The 21,058-nt window shown below is 39.9% G+C and overlaps 1 protein-coding gene across 5 annotated transcripts in view; it reads left to right on the forward strand.

Moving 5' to 3' along the window:
* Nucleotides 1–11,128: 11,128 nt before the first annotated feature.
* Nucleotides 11,129–21,058, forward strand: part of LOC103468816 (protein sidekick-2-like) — a 105,538-nt gene continuing 95,608 nt past the window's right edge. For 2 of the 5 annotated variants that reach the window (XM_017306306.1, XM_017306307.1), the window contains exon 1: nucleotides 11,138–11,803. In XM_017306306.1, the coding sequence (XP_017161795.1) occupies nucleotides 11,665–11,803 (139 nt within the window). In that variant the 5' untranslated portion in view covers nucleotides 11,138–11,664. Of the gene's footprint in view, nucleotides 11,804–16,684; nucleotides 16,724–21,058 lie in introns of all 5 variants that reach the window. The other 3 variants (XM_008416144.2, XM_017306304.1, XM_017306305.1) reach the window with 3 other exon arrangements.

The raw sequence follows: 21,058 nt of genomic DNA on the forward strand, positions 1-21,058 counted from the left end.
TATTCCTCTTTGCCCAACCTCAGACAATTTAGTCCTTGAAGTAAAATGAAGAAAATACACAAATGTATTAAAAACAGATAAAACCGTCCAAGTAAGGAAAACTACAATGAAATAAAAACAAACGAAATTTAACACGTCATGTGGTAACAAAAAAAAAAAGAAAAAAAAATCAAGGTGAAGAGATACGTTTTAAGAAGTGATTTAAGGACAGATGCGGTCAGGATGAAAGCCACTCTGCTATTTTGGAATTTGAACACTTGGAGGCTCCTTTCCAAAACCGCAGAGAAACTCCGAGGAAAGCTGAGAAAGCCTTTAGTTATTGACATCTGCACTCCAGTCTACTTCCTTCTGTACTGGGATCACCACCCTGGTTTTTTCACTCGACAAGTTGTGTCGACAAGAGGCAAACGCTTGTATCAACTGGTCCAAAGTGTTAGAGCAGTTTTGACGTTAACTTGGTGTGTTTCAGCATTTGACTAGCTGTTTACAAGGACGCCTACAATCCATTTTTTCCCCCTTCTTATCCATCATGTACCATACAAATTCAAAAACATGGATTTGAGCATCGTCCTGAGTCTAACAGAACCTGCTGATCTTAATGAGAACAAAAACAAAATTCTTCTCAGTCTCTAATGCCCTTCTTATCCTTACAGGAACATACATGCTCAAATATTCTAAAAGAAACGCTGGGTCAAAATGTGGAAGCTAAGTACAACAAGTGCTGTTCAGATAGAAAAACAAAGAATCTGCCAGGAAAGCAATGGGGAGGAAGCTTTCCTGGCAGGAGAAATCCCCTGAAAGTCAAAACATTTTTTTTATTTTTTGGAAAAAACTGCAGAATTGTTTCTGATTTTTATTTTAAGAATAACAGGGCGAAACCTTTTCCAAGACAAGCTGACAAAATGAGTTCGGGCAAAATTCAGAGCTGTTGCGATTTGTCTAAATACAATAAATGTATGTAGTTGTACAAGAAAGAAGTATTATTACTGAAGTCCTTTTTGCTGTTAAATATTCTGTAATGTAATGCAAAGCAGAAGCAAAATAGGAAGTCCAATATTACATGCTTACATGGATAATTCAATCAATATCCAATAAAACTACCTCTGTTATTTGTTTACATTTATTTGGTTCAACCAAAAAGTTAAAATGCTGGGCAGAAAATTTACATAACTAATACTTTTTAATGTTATTTTAACTCTCCCATTAATTAGAAACCATGTTTTAGGCTTTTAGAAAAAAGATGTTTGTTTTTTTGTTTTTTTTTTGTGGCAGGAAGCAGAGCATAAACTTCTGAAACACGCTGAGGAGATTTGCCCTTTTACCTGCATTTATAAGACATGCCAGCCTTGCGCTGTGAGATCAGAAGCGACAAAAAGCATGGTGGCAGCTTTTTTTGGCTCTGCCGCATATAAAGTCACATCCACTAGAGGTGAGTTGTGATGAAGTGTCACAGAGAACCACACGGGCCAGTGGTAGCTTCCCCTCCAGGCGCCGCATCTGCATCCTAACTGAAACCCAAATCTGACTCACACAAAGTCGGTGTTCAGCTTCCATTAATCTGCTGTTGACCTGCCCTCTGTCCAAATAATTCATTGGGATTCTCCCACATCCTGTCATGTACGTAGGAGTGTGTTTGCGTGTGTGTGTGTGTGCATCTGTACAAACACTATAGACAGGCCTCACTCAGCCCCTTTCACAACCGCTCGTGCTTGTTTTTGCTCGATGGAAGGAGCTCCAGAAGCAGCTACTTGGCATCCCCTGCCATAACCATCTGGGAGCCACTGTCGAGTTGTTATGGCTGACGAAACGGAGTTGGAACAGCCTGGCAGCCAGTGGAATGTCTTCATCGCTACATGTTTATGTAAACTGGAAGATTAGAGGAAGAAGAAGAAAAAAAAAATTTATAAAGCTTTTTTTTGTAAAGTATTTTTGGTTTTCATGCTATAGTTTGACAAAGTGGGCAAATATGAAACAGGGAGATTATTCTGATGTGGAATTACTATTTAATTTAAGACAAAGCTCAAATTTTCTATACATTTATTTTGAAAATAAAAATTTAAAAAAACTACCTATAAATATTAATAGAACCAAGGACGTTGATAAGAATGTCTCAACCTTGGGTACAATTTCCAAATGTTGAAGGTGAAATTGTGTGCTCAGACGATCATACACAAGTGGGATTGAGAAGGTTGAGTTACTATGCTGTTCAGGACAGCAGAGTTCTGTGCCTCAGAGATGATTTTTTTTTTTTTTACCTTTTGCAAAATGTGTTTATCAACACACTCAGTGTGTCAATGTTCTGGGTGGACTGATCACAGAGCCCTAAGGTGTTTGAGAAAGTCATCCCACAAATTTGACAGGGTTACACCTCTTCTGTCAGGAGGAATGCACCAACATTTTAGCAACTTGTAGGACGAAGCTGTTAAAAAGGTAATTCTAACTACCAAGGGAATCTATACGTTTCAAGATTTGAAAAGAAAAAAAAAATCTGTTTCTAATTAAATTAGAAATTATTTTTGGTAATTAGAACTGATCCACAGAAGGAAAGGTTTGATTATATGATTATATTCCATTGGAAAGTGGAGAAGGGGGTGGGGGGGCTTTGTTCTGTTTCTGTACTGTGTACGTAAATATCTGGGTTCAACTATGGTTGAGAAATAACAATGATAGGGCTGTTTCTGGTGGGTTTGAGTGCAATCACTTGACAGCTGTAAGTCCCAAGTTCTAACACAAAAGACTGCACTTTAGGGAATACAGATAAGAAGTCAATTGTAAACTATTGAAGCTGCTGAAGCCCAGGGGGCGTTCTGCTGGGGGTTTGGATGGCTGTAAAGATTGGAGAAAGTCGTTGCATCATCAGGAGATAATATCTCACAGTCCCTATCTTATTGCCTCTTGGCAAAAAAAAAAAAAGCCCACATGAACCTGGAATGTGCTCAGTCTCTTTAGTCTTAGATTGAACTCGAGAAGACAACGGCGTGCCTGCTCGTTGGTGAACATTTAATGGACTTAAAGGACACAATTACTGGTTGTCTCTGAATCAATTTTATAGAGCAGCAATATTCAGTGCCGGGATAAAAGGTCTGGCTCCATGCTCTTAATGACAAAGATGACCTCTCTCATAAGTGTGTGTCTGGCGAAGTTACTGCAGCTGACCAGCCTCTAACACAATGCCCCGACGTCACAAGGACACCTTATGTTTTTGGCACAATCACCCAGTAAGAGCTCCCCGTGATTAGCTCAAGTGGCTTCTCTAATGAAAATGATGACTTGCTTTGTTAACCGCGTGTGGCTTTGGCACTCTGGTGTTAAACAGCTGAGGACGTGGGCTGCATATTGGGAATGAGAAATTACCTGAGAGACAATAAACCCCTTGACATGAACTGCTCTGTCAAATTTCAGCAGCTTTGATGTTTTCTATGGCAGGGTTTGTTTTTTTTTTGGTAGGATGTTTTTTATTGTTCCTTTATGAAAATCAATACGTCAGCTTGAGGCAAATTCTATAAAAGCTGTCAATAACAATAACTGCAAATTTCCCTGCAGAAAGACTAATACAGGACGCCTCCACTCTATAGTTTATCTCTCTTTTTCAATTCAGCTGTAGCTCTTGAAAGACCTCGTTTGCAAAATGCATCAAGCCACCAAAGTCTTAATGTCTCCAGTAAATGTTGTTTTCGTATTTTGACAAGTATATGTGTCTCCATTTTGTCTCACCAAATGTTTGTATGTCAGGGTCTGATGTTGTATTGTCATTTTCAAGTCTAAATTAAAATCAGTCACTTTTCTTTGACTTTAAACATCTCCTACATTTAAATATAAAGACATACGGTCTAACTCTGACAAGTCACTGTTTTGTGTGTGTTTTTTTTTTTTTATGTTCTCATTTCTGAAAATTACAAGGATTTGGCGCAAAGCATCTGAATTTAATCTGAAGTTTTCTTTTTGATGTGGTTTAAAGATGAAACCTTGCATCAAATCCACATGAGAGCATTCTATAATTCTGGAACGTTCATTTAGATTATGCTACCCCAAGCTCCTGAAAACTGCATAAATCACCCCGTCACAGCAAAGCTATACTTGGGCCAATCAGTGTGCTGAAGTTTCACCGGCTAATGTGCTATAATAATAATGATATGGCATCCGTACGGTACAATAATTCAAACCTATTGATCTGATTACAAGCATTCCACCCTATAATCTTCAGCGTGAAAAATTCATCTAACAGATCCAGAGTGAGCAGACGATCGTTTAATTTCAGTGGAGCCGGCACAGCTGGGTTAAACATGCTCATTATGTTTTGTTTTTTTTTTTCTTTAAAGTCTATTCTCTCAGTGTTGGGATTTTCAAAAATCTTTAGATCTCAAATATCTTTGCACTTTCAGATGTCAAGCGACAGTCGCCACTTTGCCTTGGGTTTTATTTATGTGCAACCTTGAGCTTTTCCAGACCGTAATGAACATCTGGCACGAGGCACCGCAGAGATCCGGAACATAATGCTATTAAAACCAAGTATGGGTGTGGATTCTGTTTTGAACAGATGCTGTTCTGAGCAGGTATTGCTGCAGCACGCTTAAACATATACTATACAGTCTCTGGGAGGACTTTCACATGCTAAAACCAGTGTGTAATCGAAACAGTCCTCTGGCATCTAAAACTGCATTCATCCCAGCTAATCTTTAGGGTGCCCAGGGTATCTTATAATGCCATAACATACCATGGCGAGGTTTGGCGGCCAAAGGATTTAGCAGCATGATGCCATTAGCCAAAAGATAGCATGAGGAGCTAGAAGGGGCAACAGATTTTTTTTTTTTAGGGTTACATATACAGTAACTCTGAAATGGCACACAATCCTATTAAAATGCTGCCCTGTTTTCGTGATGTAAAAAAAGAAAAAAAATGAGACCATAATAAATCACTTTAAACCTTTTTTCACATCACATGTAATGCGAAACATGGCTCTTTAGGTATTTGTCTATCTGTATCTTCTTGACATTTGTTTCTGACGACATTTCTTGTCCACAACCCCTCAGGAAAACCCCACAGAATTAGTTCTGGACTCTGGGTGCATCGTTCTGAACTTCATACCTTTGATCTTGAAACAATCCTTTAGTTGATTAGGATGTTTGAAGTATAAAAGCAGTGTTATACTACAACTTTCCAGAAGAAACCTAAAGAATTTTTCATCAAATTATGGTTAAATAATTTATGTGAACTGCTCGTAATCTTATCCACCACCACAAAAAATATGTCCATGTGAAGAGAAGGAGCCCCAGATCATAATTCTGCTGCCACCATGTTTCATTGTCAGTTTGGTTTAATTTTGGTAAACTTAGCTTTAGAATTGCGACCTAAAGTTGAAGTTTAGCTTTATTAGACCATGACATACTTCCTCAAAAAGGTTTAGAAGATTCTAGCCAGACTTGGATGTTTACTCTGACTGAAAAGGCTTCCATTTTACATTCACACCTCTTACATATGCAGAGAAATGAGATTTGAATCACATGTAGAACACATCGGCTTAAACACAACCAATTTGTTTGTTTTTGTTCAATTATACTTGATTTAAGTCACAGCAAAGGTGGACTCACTGTCTGACACAAACGCACCATTTTAATATGGCTGCCCACACTTTTGAGGTCTAATATGCAAGGAAGTGCTCTGAATTATTTTTTTACAGAGATATAGATCAAAGACAAACTCCAGCTTTATTAGCTGCTGATCTAAAATGATCAGAGTTGAGATGTCTGCAGATTCACTTTGTCGCATTCCAACTTCAATACCATCTATTCGTGATTCATGAACGGTTTGCCTCGTGCAAGAAGAAAAAGGTTGTTGTTATAATCGACCAGCTAAATTGATTTATTCACAAAAAAAACTCATATAACTGCAGTAAAGTGTGGTAAACATTGACTTCTGTGTTGTGTATGCAGAGCTCAAACTCAATCTTTACACTTTTTTTTTTTAATTTTACAACGACAATCAGCAAGGAGCATATTGTTCTTTATTAGATGAGAGGAAAAACAGAGAAACTCTAGCTGCAATGATTTCTGTTTCAACCTTATATTGCGCAGCACATCACAGACTTGGGGAGCCAGTTGAAACAATAATTGTCAACTCTGAGTCTTGAAGGTCACGCGGCGTGACATGGAAACGCAGCAATCACTCAGCAAATGTCAAATTGCTAAAGCATAGCCGATTTGTGAAAATAGCCATTCTGAAAGCAAACACCGGCAATATGTCGTCCAGCAGCACAAGGCAGATTTATACAGCAACCGCCTCACTCGGTGGTGCATCAAATGTAACATATGCACGTCGGTGCATGCCATTTCTGGAGCTCGTTTCCCTCAGCGCATGGCGGACAGGAATCGCTGCTGGGCAAGGTACAAAATCAATCCAAGTAATGTTGCATCTTTCAGGTGGCTGCAGCCTCTCTGACAGCGTGAATGAAATGCGCGTTTCACATCTTCGGTTTGAGACATTCAATTTCCAGCCGCTTCTTGGGGCACAATTCCACAGAGAAGGATCAATGCAAAATGAGTGGAAAATTGCTAATGTTATTTACATCAAAGTGAGACTGGAGGAAACCAATTATGCCAGTGATTCAAGGCAATATTCTTAACTGAGTTGTCCCCTAGGAAATAGTGGAATAATATTTTGATATTGTTAATATTCTGAGACCTTCCTAATATTGTTTTAAACAACATATACAGTTGCATTAAACAGTATTTGCTCCCTTAGAGATTTTTTCTGTCTTTGCTTTTTTTTGTCATTCTTAATTGTTTCAGTCCATCAAACAAATTTTTTTTAAACTTTTATTAAGAGAAAGAGACTACCCACACCATTGTGGGCTATGTGAAGATATAATTGACCCCCTCGCTCTCCACTCCCATTTGTTAAATTGTAAATTAACTTTAGTTAAACTTGCTTTTCAGTTCAGTTCCCCTAACTGCCCAGGCCTTTTTACTCCCTGACAAGTAGAATGCAGAAATCACTTCAACAGAGTCAATCTGATGGCATAAAACAAACCACAGTATCTCTAAAAGCAATATATTGAGGCCTGATCTAAAGAAATTCTAGAGCAGATAAGAAGCAAAAATATTGACATTTAAGTCAAGTGTTACAAAAGGTTTCAAAACCTTTTAGGACTCCAGTGAACCACAGTAAGAGATATTATCTACAGAGAGACGAAATATAGAACAGCTATGAATCATCCTAGGAAAGGCAGGCCTACCAGAATTACTGCAAGAGGGCATAGCTTCCTTACAAAGTCACAAAAGAACCTAGAGCAATATCTACAACACTTGAAGTCTCATCTGCCTCAGTTAAGGTTAAGGTTCTTGGCCAAATTTCTTGTTTATGGCTTAGTCATAGTTTGAGTCAAGCGGCATGAACACGAGCATTATTTACAGTGCTAAGACCCTCCCCTGGGCTCTGATTGGTTGTTCCCATTTAGCACTGGGGACATCAGATGAGCTTAATTTTTTGTTCACAGATTATCTGTCTCATACTTTACTGTCAGAACATAGACACTTCCAACAAATATGTAAAAAAAAAACGGTATGTATTTTTATTTTTTTTTATAAAAGTTGCATACTGTAGCTTTAAGATCTTACAATGTGGTAGAGGCGTACGTTCAGAATCATTTTCTTTTACAAACTGAACAGGATTGATGAAGAAGAATGCATCTAGGTTTTGCTGAGGGGAGAAAACAGATCTGAACATGAGTATATGATGCTTTACACTAATGTCTTTTGCTCAGAAACTGTTATTCATCTTGCAGCAGGAGTTCGGATGTGTTTTTCATGTTTCAATTTGCAGCCATACCTCTGTCTCAGAGAAGGAGCTGTGAGGTGATCTGTTACTGGGCATAAATCAGATTTTATCTGTGAGGTACTGTAGACGAGGTGTCATGATTGATGCAGCAGCCCCGCGCAGTGTGCGTGCAATCTGCTGGCACTTGTGAGAGAACGCTTTTTCATTTACAAGAAAGAAAAACCCACAACCATGCTGCAAAATCAGCAACATGTGTGTCAAATGATGGGCTGTGTAGAAGAAGAAAAACAAAATAGGAGGAGGAAACAAAGATGGGGAGAGCGATCAGCCTGTTTTCTACTTTAAAAGAGACATACTCCATGGGAACACAAATGTCTACCCCGCAGATGAAGAGCTTGGTATTTCATGGTCACTTCGCTTCCCTTAGCATCTTTGTGCTTGCATTCATAAGTGAGGCAGCACAGGGCCAATCTTAAACAAAGCTTCTTTAAATCAGCCCATTTCAGATGGTGCAAGTTAATAGAACGAGAGCAGCTTTCAGAAACCGTGGAGCAGCTCCCATCTGCTAAGCCAAACAAAACAGGAATTGAGCTGGTTTGCTATTTGAAAATTGTTGTCAGTTTTGCTGATGTTAACCTAAAGTAATCTGGCAACATTTTGTCCAGTAAGTAGTCAAAGACACCCTCTAATAAATGAGGGTAAGTTACAAAAGGCTGCTGCTGAGCAAGTTGTTTATATAGCTCCAAAAGATACAAAATTGTGAAAAGGGGGAAGATTTTTTTTCGTCTCCTATTTCAGAAAGTGAAACTCATAGTTGTATAGATTCATTACACATTGGCTGAACTATTTCAGTATCAGAAAAGTAGAATATTAATATCAGGATTTAAAAGTTTGTTCTCCTAGGTAATACATTACAAGTGTTATTATTTTATTGTCAAATTACTTTCTAAGCAAGTGAGACGAAAGGTCCCACAACCAACTCAGCCTTTTTTTTTTTCAGCTACTGATAAATTTAAAGACATGGCTAAAGAGGAAAAAGGAAGGTTGAGCATCTGAAATCCCTCCTCAGCCAAGAATGGGAAAATATTTTGTTTTTAAGTCGACAGCAGTCGACCCCCTCAGTTCCCAAATGTCTACAGACTGAAAGGAGGGGTGATGCAACACAGAGGTAAATATACACCTGTTAAAAGTTTCATGACATTCTGCCACATCAGGCTTCAATGAAGTAATGACTTGGTTTTAACCACTAACAGAACAAATACTTTTCCTAACGCTTTCAACAGAGGCAGATTTTGCTCTGGGTCTTTTGCAGTGGACAGGATAAGGAAAAAGGGGGAGTCCACAGGCAACAGATTAAAATTTATTATTTACTTGTGAGTTGCCCCTTCAACAAGTTTTCTACTGCGTTTACACACAGGGAGTTGGCGGCACAAGCATGCTGCTAAGAAAAGGGAGAGTATTTTTGCAATCTTTGTGCAGGACTGCTCGGCAATTTCTCTCAACCCAAAATTTTTATGATTTCCTGAATTTTAATTAGTTAGGGTGGTCGCAAAAGAAAGGTCTCACCCAGGGCGGCAATTATTCGAGGACCATTAATGGCTGTGAAAATTTCCTTGAAGAGTTGGCCGGATAATCAACATTAACTGAAAACGTCAAAGCTTTAAGAAAAGTAAGAAAAAAATATATAAAAGACGTTTATAAATGAGTTAGTTCTGAGGTAATTTGACTGTCCAATTTCAATTAATTTAGGCCATAATTGGCTGGCGAGATAACTTTGGGTCCACCTATTTAGTCAATAATGCTAATTTAACCTACTAAGAGGCTTAATTTGCTTAATTAAGAACACTATAGCACATGATTTCTGGCATTCATTAAATAACTTAATGGTGGTTTTTATGTTAATAGATGCAGGGGTCATTTTCCCCAGCCCTCTTTGCAAAACCGTGAACCGTGGTGTGTCACTTGGCAAATGAAAATACCTATTCAGGAAGCATGCATGCCTAAATGTCAGCTACACAATGCTGTATTGTTTGACACCTGCCTGTGGTGCCCCCACAGCATGGCTCGTAGCATCAGGCAGCCTCTGTTTCCTCTGCAGCAGAGCAGTTATGGAGACAGAGACGGAGCACCTGCCCTCATGCCTGAGCGCTGTTCCCAGCAGCTTGCTAATGTCAACCTGCCTGATACGCGCAGCAGGGTGGGGGCTCCAAGACAGCAGCAATTTTCCACTGCATGCGAATGAGACTGGAGAGCAATCTGCCGGCCTAAGAGCCTCATAATCAGCACATCATTATCAGTAGGGGTTGGAACATGAGGTGCAAGTAGGTTGAGGAGAGAGGAAATAAAAGGAGAGAGCGGGGAATGGCACCAAATGAGCTCCTGTTGACATTGAGAAGTTCGAAGGCGCTGGGGTGGGAGGGACATTTGAGTAAAAGGACATCTGAACAATCTCACAGCGTGGAGGTAAGAAGAGAATACCGCCCCTGTTTACACATGAGAAGCAACGGCAGACTTTATTTAGCTTGTGGTAGCTCAGATGTTCCCTGTTAGTCTGCGTTACTGCTGGTCTTTTAACTCGCAGGATCTAATGGCAGACGTACAGATACGCTGTGACAGCTCTTTGAAGCTTACCTTCCCCGCATGCATTTTTCAGCGAGTTCAAAAGGAGCAAGGACAACAAAGCTGGTATCACAGCTCGCATGTACCCTCTCCTGTTTTTCCGAAGTGCCCAGGATTTTCTGTGTACTCAAACATGCCTTTAATCCTTTTGTCTGATGAGAGAAGAAACATTTTTTTTGGGGGGGGGCAGTGTTATGCAGTCCTTCTTGATCTCAGGCTGCTTCCTGAATCACATCCGATTGCTCAGGTGCACTCTGTCTACCCTGGTTTGTGCAGCTTATGACATAGAGCCACGTTGAACTGCAACCAACGCAAAAATAAATGTATTTACATGACAGAAATAGCACTGACTTTTGGAGCCTGTGTGACCCAGTTCATGATTTCTTCAACGCTAGGCAGGAGGGGGGAAAAAAAACGTGTTTGGACAGATTTAGTTGTCATCAGGTTGTTTTTGTAATCCAGGCTTTTTGGTTTTAGTGTGTCAACAATCAATCACAGCTGTCCAAATGGATGTTTTCTTCTACTTTCTACCGCGTGGTGGCAATAGTGCACAGAGCTCTCGGGCTTGACATTACTTGGCTCAGATTTGTGCGTGGCTGACACAGTCTATATGGTGCTCAATTCATAAAAGGGGGGTTGTATTGTAAATTGTCTCTTTAAATCCCCAAAAAACAGGAACAAAGAAAATGTATTTTACCAGGTTCACCAGCGCGCGCGCTCACACACCAGAGAGAGCTAAAGGCATTGAATTTGTCACAGTTTCATTACTTAGACTTTCGCCCTCAGCTCGATATGAAAACAAACTGTTATCTGTCAAACTTTTGGCCAGCATATCGCTTCCCCTCATCTCTGTCTTTTCGTGAATTATGTTTCTGCTATTGATCTAGAGTTTATTCAGGGCAGTAAAGACATGATGTCAATACACGGTCTCAAATACTTGACAGCCGGGCAAATTCAATTGGACTGACTCCGCCTTGCTCATGCGGGACTTGTCCGTAGGATTTTTTTTCTCTTTCTTTCTTTCTTTCTTTCTTTTTTTTGTCATTCCTCCGCGTGCCAGTCTGCGTGCCCCGCGCTCTCCGGCGGACTCTGTTCTCCACGCTCCCCTCCGGTCACTCACCCCCATCAGCACCGAAGAGCATTCTGACGCACAGGACCAGTGGCAGCAGCGGCGGCAGACGGAACAGGAGCAGCAGCAGGAGGAGCAGCGGCGGCGGCAGCAGCAGCAGTCAGGACACTTTTAAGGGGAGTCTGTGGCAATCACCGAGCAACATGTTCCCGGCGGGGAGACGGGAAATCCGCAGCTGGGGCTCGACGGTACCGCCGCGGAGCATGTTTGGACCTGGACAGGTGTGGATGTCCTTTTGGATTCTGCTCTTGTCGACTTGTATCCCAAGCGCTCAGGCTCAAGGTAAGATCCGTAACTCAGTTTTATTGTACTTATAGAAAAAAAATAAAAGTGTGATACAAACGAATTAATACAACGCGACTATATGAGGCACATAAAAACAGCTCGCAAACTATATTTAGCTTTAGAAATGCTGTATAAAAGCTCAGGTCAGGAATAATAATAATAAAAAAGGTAAATATGGATTTAAAGTGAAATTAAGTGTCAGTTGTGCGCATAGTGTCACAAAACCACAACCTGAAGGACAAAAAGACCTTTTATTGTTGTCATCGCAAGCAGTTTGGGTTGTTTCTGCATTTCTCCAAATGCATGCATTCAGATCTGTTCGGTATTTGCATATTCCAGATTGGCTGCTTTTCTACATCTTAAGAACCATTTGGATTATTTCACTGGTCCCCTTGACCTGTTGTGAAATATGTGAAGTTCTCTGGTGATGGAAAGCTCTGACAGTTTCACTGCTGCTGCAGATTAAGCTGCCCCTCTTTTGACTCCCCCTTTAAATATTCTAGCAGAGATCATTAACTTGCACGGTTATGACTACAGTGTGGAAACATTAAAAGAGAGCAGTTGTTTCAGGACTCTGAAGCATTGGTTCACTGGAGAATGTGTCTTGCAGAATCCATAAATCACAGCGAGCTGGTTTCATTTAATGTCCAGCTCGCCCTGAGACATGGACAACACTAATCATACGGTTACTATGGAACTGTGACTCCTTGCTTGTCATTTATCAGCTGCTAACTCTTTGGCCAGTGAGAACCTAATGAGATCTGCTAAATAAAGGCAGAAAGCCGTGGAGAACAAGCATGACATGCCGTCATATTTCATGAGTGGAAAAACTGTAACTGCTGGTTGTCACGAGAAGTGAAGGTAAGTTAACGTAGGAATAAGCGCAGTTTGTTAAAATGCTGAAACACAGATCTTCCTTTCTGTTTCGTCCCAATCTATTTTAGTAACTTCCTATTTGGTTCTCCTTTGCAATGCCATGGCCTTTACTGATGAAGAAAAAAAAATGTCTTCGACACCAGACTATCAAGCATTTCTTGAAGGTCCCAGGAAAAAAAAAAAAGTCTTCTTCAGATGTTGATTCATTTGAGAGGTGCCTTCTCTATGCACTCCCTGTTTCACAATCGCACTGCTCGGTACACCGGAGTGCTAAAAGCAGCATAATCCCTGCACTTGTTTGCCTTTGAACAACTTACGTTGCTCTAAAGTGCTCCCAACCTTATCTGAGAAGAGTCTCTGGCGTCTCTTATTATGCAAGGCACAGTTCCTCTAGCTGTTATTAGCATCCCTTTCTCAAGCCAACAAGCCTGAGGTATGTGTGTGTGTATGTGAGTGTGGATCTATTGAGCGCCACCGGGCTACTTCACAGGGATTTTACCTTTCCTCCTTGAAATAGAACCATTTTTTTTTTATCCCTGCAGTTCCTTTTCTGTTCTTGTGAGCATTTCTGGTTGTGCATTAGCATTGGTGAGAGGTCCAATCCTTTTGTCTGTCTCCTCTTTCATTTGAGAAGGGCCTCCTCTATGATGCATTGTCTGTTCTGTTCGGTCTTCGATGAGGATGCTGTTGTACCCGTTGCAGGCAGGGGTGGGGGGTGGTCCTCTCAGCATCCAAAAACACCTTGTTCCTCTGAAGTAGAACACAGCTCTTATCCTCAAGGGGGGATCCTTGTTTGCAAATGAGCAGCATAAAAGCAGTGTCTGTACAGAAAGTTAGAGATGCTGTAGTTATTCCCTGAGAGACAAAGACCTCTGAGGATGACAGAAATTAGGCGACACATAGCCACCTCCAGGGAACAGGTGCGATGTAGCCGCTTGTTTTTCAGCAGGTTCATATTGAGGCACCTGCTGTTTTTAATACAGATGGCTCTTCGATTGCACCAGAGGATGTGTGGCTGATCCACAGGAGGAACCTTTCTGCTAGTTTTACTCAACAAGCCATTTTAAGACTCATGCAGATCCCATAATCAAAATGCCTGGTAAATAAATGTGAGTTTCTGCCTTTATTTTTCTCTTAGCTGCCTTTGTGTTGTCTTTTTTTTCTCTCTTCCTCAATAAGACTGCAGAGATTGATGTGTGTTTGTGAGTGACTGTGTGTCTGCTTGCATTTTGTTGTGTGTAAAAGTGTGTGTGTGTGCGTGTGTGCGTGTGTGTGCATGTGTGTGCACAGTTGCCTGTGCTTATGTTCCTGTCTATTGAGCTTTAATCTAGATAGCAGCATTGACATTCTGCCAACCGACAGCTGCTATAATTTTCTGGACGTACGTTATTATGCAGCTTGACAGCTGTCAGCCATTTCCAAATCTTTAAATCTTATGATAATCCTCAGTGCTTACACAAAAAAAAGCATTTGTTTAAAACACTCTGAATCTGTGTGTGATTAAAACTGCCTGCTCTAATGCGGGCCTGCACATCATAATTCATCCCCATTGGTGACACACAAGCAAGCACATGCACTTGCAGGCGCATCCACAGATAGATAGAAAAATCAATATGTACAAGATTACACAAAACAAGTATATTACAGTTTTAATGGAATTACAGATGTCCCTTCCTATAAAGACTGCTGGCAAACCTGTTAACCTCCACCTGCATGTGCAACTGTAAAACAAATTTAATATGTTAATACTCTAGTAGATCTGCATATTCGCACTAAAGTCACATAATTTTAGTGCTAAATCTGTTGTAATTGTGTCGCCTATACAAAAGGTGACGAAAATATTCGTTTAACTTTGCAAGTGCCAACACGGAGAAGTGGAGGTGTCACACGTGTTTTAACATTGTCATGTCACAGCTATTCTTTGTGCATTTATATTTATGTATAAATAGTTTGGTAGAAGGCTGTTAATTAAACATGTTGCCAGAGAGAGAGAGAACAGCTGTTGAAACATTTTTCTTTGCAAACTTTTTCTTTGCAATATGGCTCTTGCCTAAAAAAGCCCCAGAAGTGACTCACCTGGCATCAGGAGTTTTTCTTTCCAGATTCTGACAAGTTTTACTTGTTAATCTTGAGCGTTTTAAATGAAGGCAACTGGACTTATCTTGGTAGAAGTCCAGTTGCCTTCATTTAAAACTCAATTTTAATCATGTCCTGGATGACTGAGAGTCTACACCAGGGTTTATACAAAGTTGGTATTCAAGGAACAGTATCCTGCATGTTCTTTCTCTGGTTCAACACACCTGAATCAAACGGTGGCTCATGAGCCGGCCTCTCCAGAACATTGACATGCTGAGGAGGCATTCACTGCCAGTGTTTTTAACCAGGGAAGGAACTAAAACATGTAGGATACCATCCCTCCAAGACTGACTTTGAACACCCCTGATTAGTCCAGTTTTTTCTAGAACGCATCATATAAGTGCACCTGCTATGAATCCCCTAACCTGGAGGTTAGGGGTATCATCATTTTCATACTTTAATTGTATAAGGACTCATACGATTGCTACAGGAAGCTTGATTTAGACTTTAGCCTGTTTTCTCTATACCTATAATGTTTACATTCAGCTTTTTTGTCATTCCAGGCGAATAATTAGATGCTGTGTACAGTATTGAAAAAACTGACATAAAACTTTTGGTCAATGTTTCTTTCTTTATAATCACCGTGGTTGAGGAAAGAAACTTATAATGCCGACTCTTTGCTTTCTTTTTAAAGTTGCAAAGCTAAATATATAATTTCCCACTTAAGTTCCACCAATTAACATTCTGCATATGTTCAGGTTTAAAATAATTCTATAGTCATTCAGTATGAGATCGTATTGAAACAAAATGGTTGTGCCAAGTATTCTCAACAGAAATCTATGTACCATTAACATCCCTGTTATACACGGTTATTTTTTATTTTGATACATGTACAAACAGAAAACTTAGGTGAGTGTTTTTGACAGTTGCCATCTATTGTTTCGCATATGACAAAGACATTAGCAATTCATTATTAAATTCTGTTCCATTAACAAAGAGCGGAATGTACACACTAATACCAAATTACTTAACGATTAATCATCAATTCATAAGGTGATGAAACTATTGTGTTAATGTAATCTTGTCTACTAATCCTAACTTGGTACTGTGCAAGTGTTGTGTTGAACTGCTTTTGTGTCAGAGATATACCTGTTGCCTATTTTGACACGCTTACGTATCAGTGTTCAGTAAAACTGAGTTATGTTTACCGGAGAGAAATCTTCAACTTAATAACTTTATTTCTGTGTAATATGGTTTATGTCAAGAAGATCTATCTTCTCTTTCAACCTCAATTTCCCTTTCCCTATTTAATTAAGAAAATCAGCCCCATTTCATTATACTGCCACCACCATGTTTCACTGTGGCAGTGGTTGAATACAACGTGATCTACTGCGTTAGTTGTCCGTTATATATTTGGGTGATCTGTATATTCACTCAGCCACACAAATAGCTGGCTAGATATAGAGAAATAATGACATCCCTACGCAAATTGGAAGTCAATTTTTTTTTACTAATCTGACGAGCTTTGACAACTCTACATATCCCAACACAGTGCTGTGCGAGTGCCGTACTCCAAAGCCATCATACATCAGCTATACATTGTTCATACTTATGACATAGTTTCGTATTTCAGTGCTTAGTAATATGCAGTCAGTGAAGCATATTCGCCAGAGAGAGAACAGCCGCTAAAAATTTGGACTTAAATGCTTGTTTTCTTTGCAATATGGCTCATGCCAGGAAAGACCAGCAAGTGGTTCGCCCAGCCTCAGGTGAAATGGTGTCAGCTTTCCTATCAGACTCCCTATGTGTCTTCTGTGGCTGCCTCCCATGTTTGGTTGGTTGGCTGAGATTTTTAATATTTTTTTTTCTCTCTCCTTCCTTTTGCTGCCAAATGCTGTCTACACATGTTTATTCATGCTGCCACAGGAAGCCTTATCCTGCAAGAGGCAACATCTCACAGCTCAAGTAAGAAAAAAGTCTGCTCGCTGGCAGTAGCAATTAAAGTAAATTAATGAAAAGCCAAAAAATTTTTTGTAACAATGTCTTTCCTTTTGTTTGGAAAATCCAAATGCTCCGAAAGGTTTTTAGGAGTGACAAATGATTGCAATCAACCTCATTGTGCAAGAACAAAAGAGCTGTTTTGATGTCAATGTTCCTTTTTTTAGCTTCAGGAAGTCTTTAATTGGCTCAGTTGAGCAGTAAAACTGTGTTTATAGTTCATAATGCAAATGTAATCAAAATTAACTGCAGGGTTTTGGCATTCTCCCTTTGCTTAGTAATTGCCATTTGCCCAAAAGGCAGTGGTAATAGCTGTTTGCACAGGGCAAAGAGTCCTATCACGTCTGCGGATTTGGGTAACTATTGCTAAAGTCCTTGCTTACTCTGAAGAACGCGCTTTTTTCTTTTCTTTTTTTGTTTTTTTTTAATCTGTTGATGTTAAGCACCATTTAAGCCTTTGTTGTGAGTTGTTTAAGTTGTTGCACAGGAAGCAACAAAATCAGGTTATTCAGACAGATTCCTTATACCTGTAGAGAGCAGCATTGGTGTATGGAGTCAAAAAATGCCGTTCGAATAAGGCACACTCAGATGTGATTTTTCAGTAATAGCAACATTGATTGTCAAGCAATTTCTTCTTTTGGGGCCGATTTTAATCACATAGCCCGAGAGTGGTTCTGTTTCCATATCTACTTGTTTACTGATGAGACTGAGGGGGAGAGGCGCTGCAGGGGGCAACAGGGAAATTCTTCACATATTAATTCTCCTGGCTAAACGTCTAATCAATCCAACACAGGGCTTGGAGGCACCTCAGCTATCAAGAAATAAAAAATGTCTCAGAAGAGGCCTTGAGCTGAGCCAGAAACTGAAAGCAAAAAATGACCTTGGACACCGCATGGAGGGGAATGTGAAGTGGCTCTATTTGTTTGTTTTGTCTGATATAATTTTGACCAGGGAGCAGAGATGCTTTGCATGCTTCTCTTTGTAACGGCCTCCTTAAAATGAGGCATTTGAAGAGCCCTCAAAAATGGTGTCATTAGTTCCATCGGCGCGAGTGAGGGATTTGACTCAAACCGCGTATTCTTGGAAACGTACATGTGTCTTCGAGCCTCCGAGCTGTTGCATGTAAACATTTAAGAACACAAAGGCAACTCAAGGAAAGCTGTGTTGAGAAACAATGCCTTTTACAGCATAATGTGCCCACTGAATCTCCGCTCACATCCAGCATGCGCCTCCTGGGGACTGCTGAGTGTATTCTTGTGTTGTGACTAAAATGGCAAAAGGCACAAGGAGAGGAGAAATGGAGGAACCGCTTCAATACCGTGGTGGTATGGGTAGGAGAAGAGTTTTTTTTTTTTTTCTTCCCCCTATGTCCTAATAAAAACAGCTGGTCATAGAAATCTTGTTTACTTTGGTGAATAAATTCACATCTTAACATTTTAGACTTTAGACTGCTATCCCTCTATTGTATATTTGCGTTTTGTGCTAATAAAATTTAACACCCTAAAAAAATCAAAATTGGAAAACTTTCAAGAACTTCTAATACACAGTGAACTAAAGCGGGTGACAGTGAAGCAAGAATCAAGGAGCGAGATGAGAAGGGAGTGCTGCCATAAAAACAGCCAGAGTGAATACACTTTTTTTGTTCCATAGCTTTGTATCGAAGGAAGTCATGTTGAATTTTGACAGGAAAACATCAAACTTTCTTACAAAAGAATTATTGACAATATTTTTTGTCAAAATTAAAATTCAGAAATTTCAGCTTCTGAGTGCAAAGAAGGAATAGTAAATCTGCATCTGTCAACCAATTAGACAGATAATTAGAAAAAAAAGATGTATGCAATCTTCTACCGTAATATTGTTGTAAAACATCTGTTACCATAGTGCTACTTGGAAGCCTCTTTGGTATTTGCAACAAAAAGTTTGAAAATACCTTATTTAAACCACATTTTACTTTTCAGTTCTTGTTTGCAACTTTTTGTAGAGGTTAGCCAGTTTGAGAGATAGGTGATTCCAAACTGAGACATGTTTTTTTTTTTCTTTTTTTTTTACAGGCAAATTCTTGTATGCAAATGTGCAAAGCTGAGCTAGCTGTCCTGCTCAGATTGTGCTTGGCAGCAGGCCCACCAGACCCTCTGGGGGGGGGGAGCTGGCAAAATGCCTCTCACTGCATCTCAATACCTTGTGCTCTGTATTGATTACAGCTTGAACCGCCTCTCTTTCCCCCCATTGTCTTGCTCTTGGACACATGGGATTTGATATCATGTTTGATTTCTGTTTCCAAGCACCTGCTGTCTTCATCTTCATCATCCACGTAGTTTAGATCTTGCTCTCAGGGCCCCCCCACTGCTGTCACAGTTTGACACTCCACCATTGCCACAAACAAACGTGCAACAGCGATACCAGCAGATATCAGCCTGGATGTTAAAAGCATTGAGTGAGATACACCTACAGAAATCCATACCAATCGTCTCATCCGGGGATCTTTTGTTTGTTGATAAGGCGTGCGTACGCAGCAGAGTGGAACCGGTCATCATTGAGGTTCGGCAGCACTTTGTGTGTTCACATAAGCTTTGATTGCTGTCCTTGCCCATAACATCAGACGTGTATCAGTCAAGAAATGCGATGATAATGTGGGCTGACAGCAGAAGTGTCGGTTCCTTCTTTATGGCTCGATGTCAAATTTGGATCCTTGGCCCCACGTGAAAGTGCTTCAGTTTGGCTACTAAGGGCACACGGCTGGATTCAACCTCAACAAAGGCTGGTTTGCTTTTCAAACATGAGCCTATTCAAGATTTATGTTTCTTGTCTTTCACTTTCAGGCTGTCATTGCAATATTTTTTTCTTATTGCAAAAAATGAGAAAATAATTTAGTCCGTATTGAATGATTAGAATGTAAGTTATATTGCATAAATAAATGAAATATTGAATATTTAAAGGTTGCAAAAGAAAAAGTATGTTTGACCAGTGCAATTAAACAAATTATGCAAGCATACCGTACATACAAAAATGAATAGGCATTCCACAGTCTGTTGAAATGATTAAATTGGAAAAGCAGCGCTCATTCTTGTATCTGCATGCAGCAGTCATAAACATTTACTCCTGGAGAGCCAGTGTTTGACAAAGAAGCATAAATTTGCCAATATGCAAGTCAAACAGCTTCTTGTTTTTTTGCCTTAAATGATTTCAGAGCAGTTTGGGTGAACAACTCAGAGGTTGAATGAGCAGTGTATGGCACACTGCACCTCTGAGAGCAGCCAACACTGACTGGGATGAAAGAGACCCTGCGCAGACAGATTTGCCTACTTATTCAAATTTCAGAGACAGCCTGAAAGAGGAACCCAATGAAACTTCCTTTATTGCTCTAATGCATGCTAACAAATGCACAAACATGCGCGCAGCAGCAACGTGCACAGCTCCTAATGCACATGCACATTTTCTTATTCCGACGCACGCCTTGGCACAAATAGAAGTAGATTGTTTCATTATTGCTAAATGAAACTTTCTGAAACCAGCGTTTGAAAGAAATACTGTAATTTCACATGAATTGGCAAAATCAGAATAAGCTTTTTCAGCATGTATCATCTGTTCATGTCCTGATGGCCCTCTGTGCAAAACAGTTTCCAATTTAACCTAACTCCCTCTGCCACATCGCAGTCACTGCCAACTGCAGCGAGGTGAAGTAGAAAGGGGAACAAAAAAGAGAAATTAATATTGTTAGGGATGTCGATGGTGGGCCCTGGGCGGGAGATTGATGGAGGAAAGAAAGAAGAGCACTGCAACACTGGGGCAGGGATTGCTGTGGCGTACAGTAGCACAAATCCTAAATTCTGTGCTGATCCAATGGTAGCTAGGAAACAGCTGACAGTAAAATGGGGGGATCAAAGGGATTAGTGTGCCCAGTTTGAGCTGAAACAGTAACCCTTGCACTTCTATGACTGCCAGCTTTTTTTCTACATGCATTTCCTTTTATTTCAGATGTTTTTTGTGGGAAAAGGGGAAAAACAGGAGTTGTAGACAAAAAAAGAAAATGAACAAGTTAAAACAAAACTGGCACATTTAAACCATGTATGCAGATTAATATCCAGGCCATTTTGTAGAGACGAAAAAGCTCACTTATTTAATGTTATTTGTTGTCTGTAAATGAAAATCAAATAACGATATAAAAAAAGATAATAATAATAACATCAACCTAAGTGTCAAATTTGGTGGTGACTTATGGGGTGCACTTCTGCAGGAGGGAGAAGATAATGGCTGGCATTATGAGGAAAGAAAATGTGTTAATGTTAAAGTATCTCCAAACAT

Source organism: Poecilia reticulata, linkage group LG8 (assembly GCF_000633615.1).
Source record: "Poecilia reticulata strain Guanapo linkage group LG8, Guppy_female_1.0+MT, whole genome shotgun sequence".
NCBI lineage: Eukaryota > Metazoa > Chordata > Actinopteri > Cyprinodontiformes > Poeciliidae > Poecilia > Poecilia reticulata.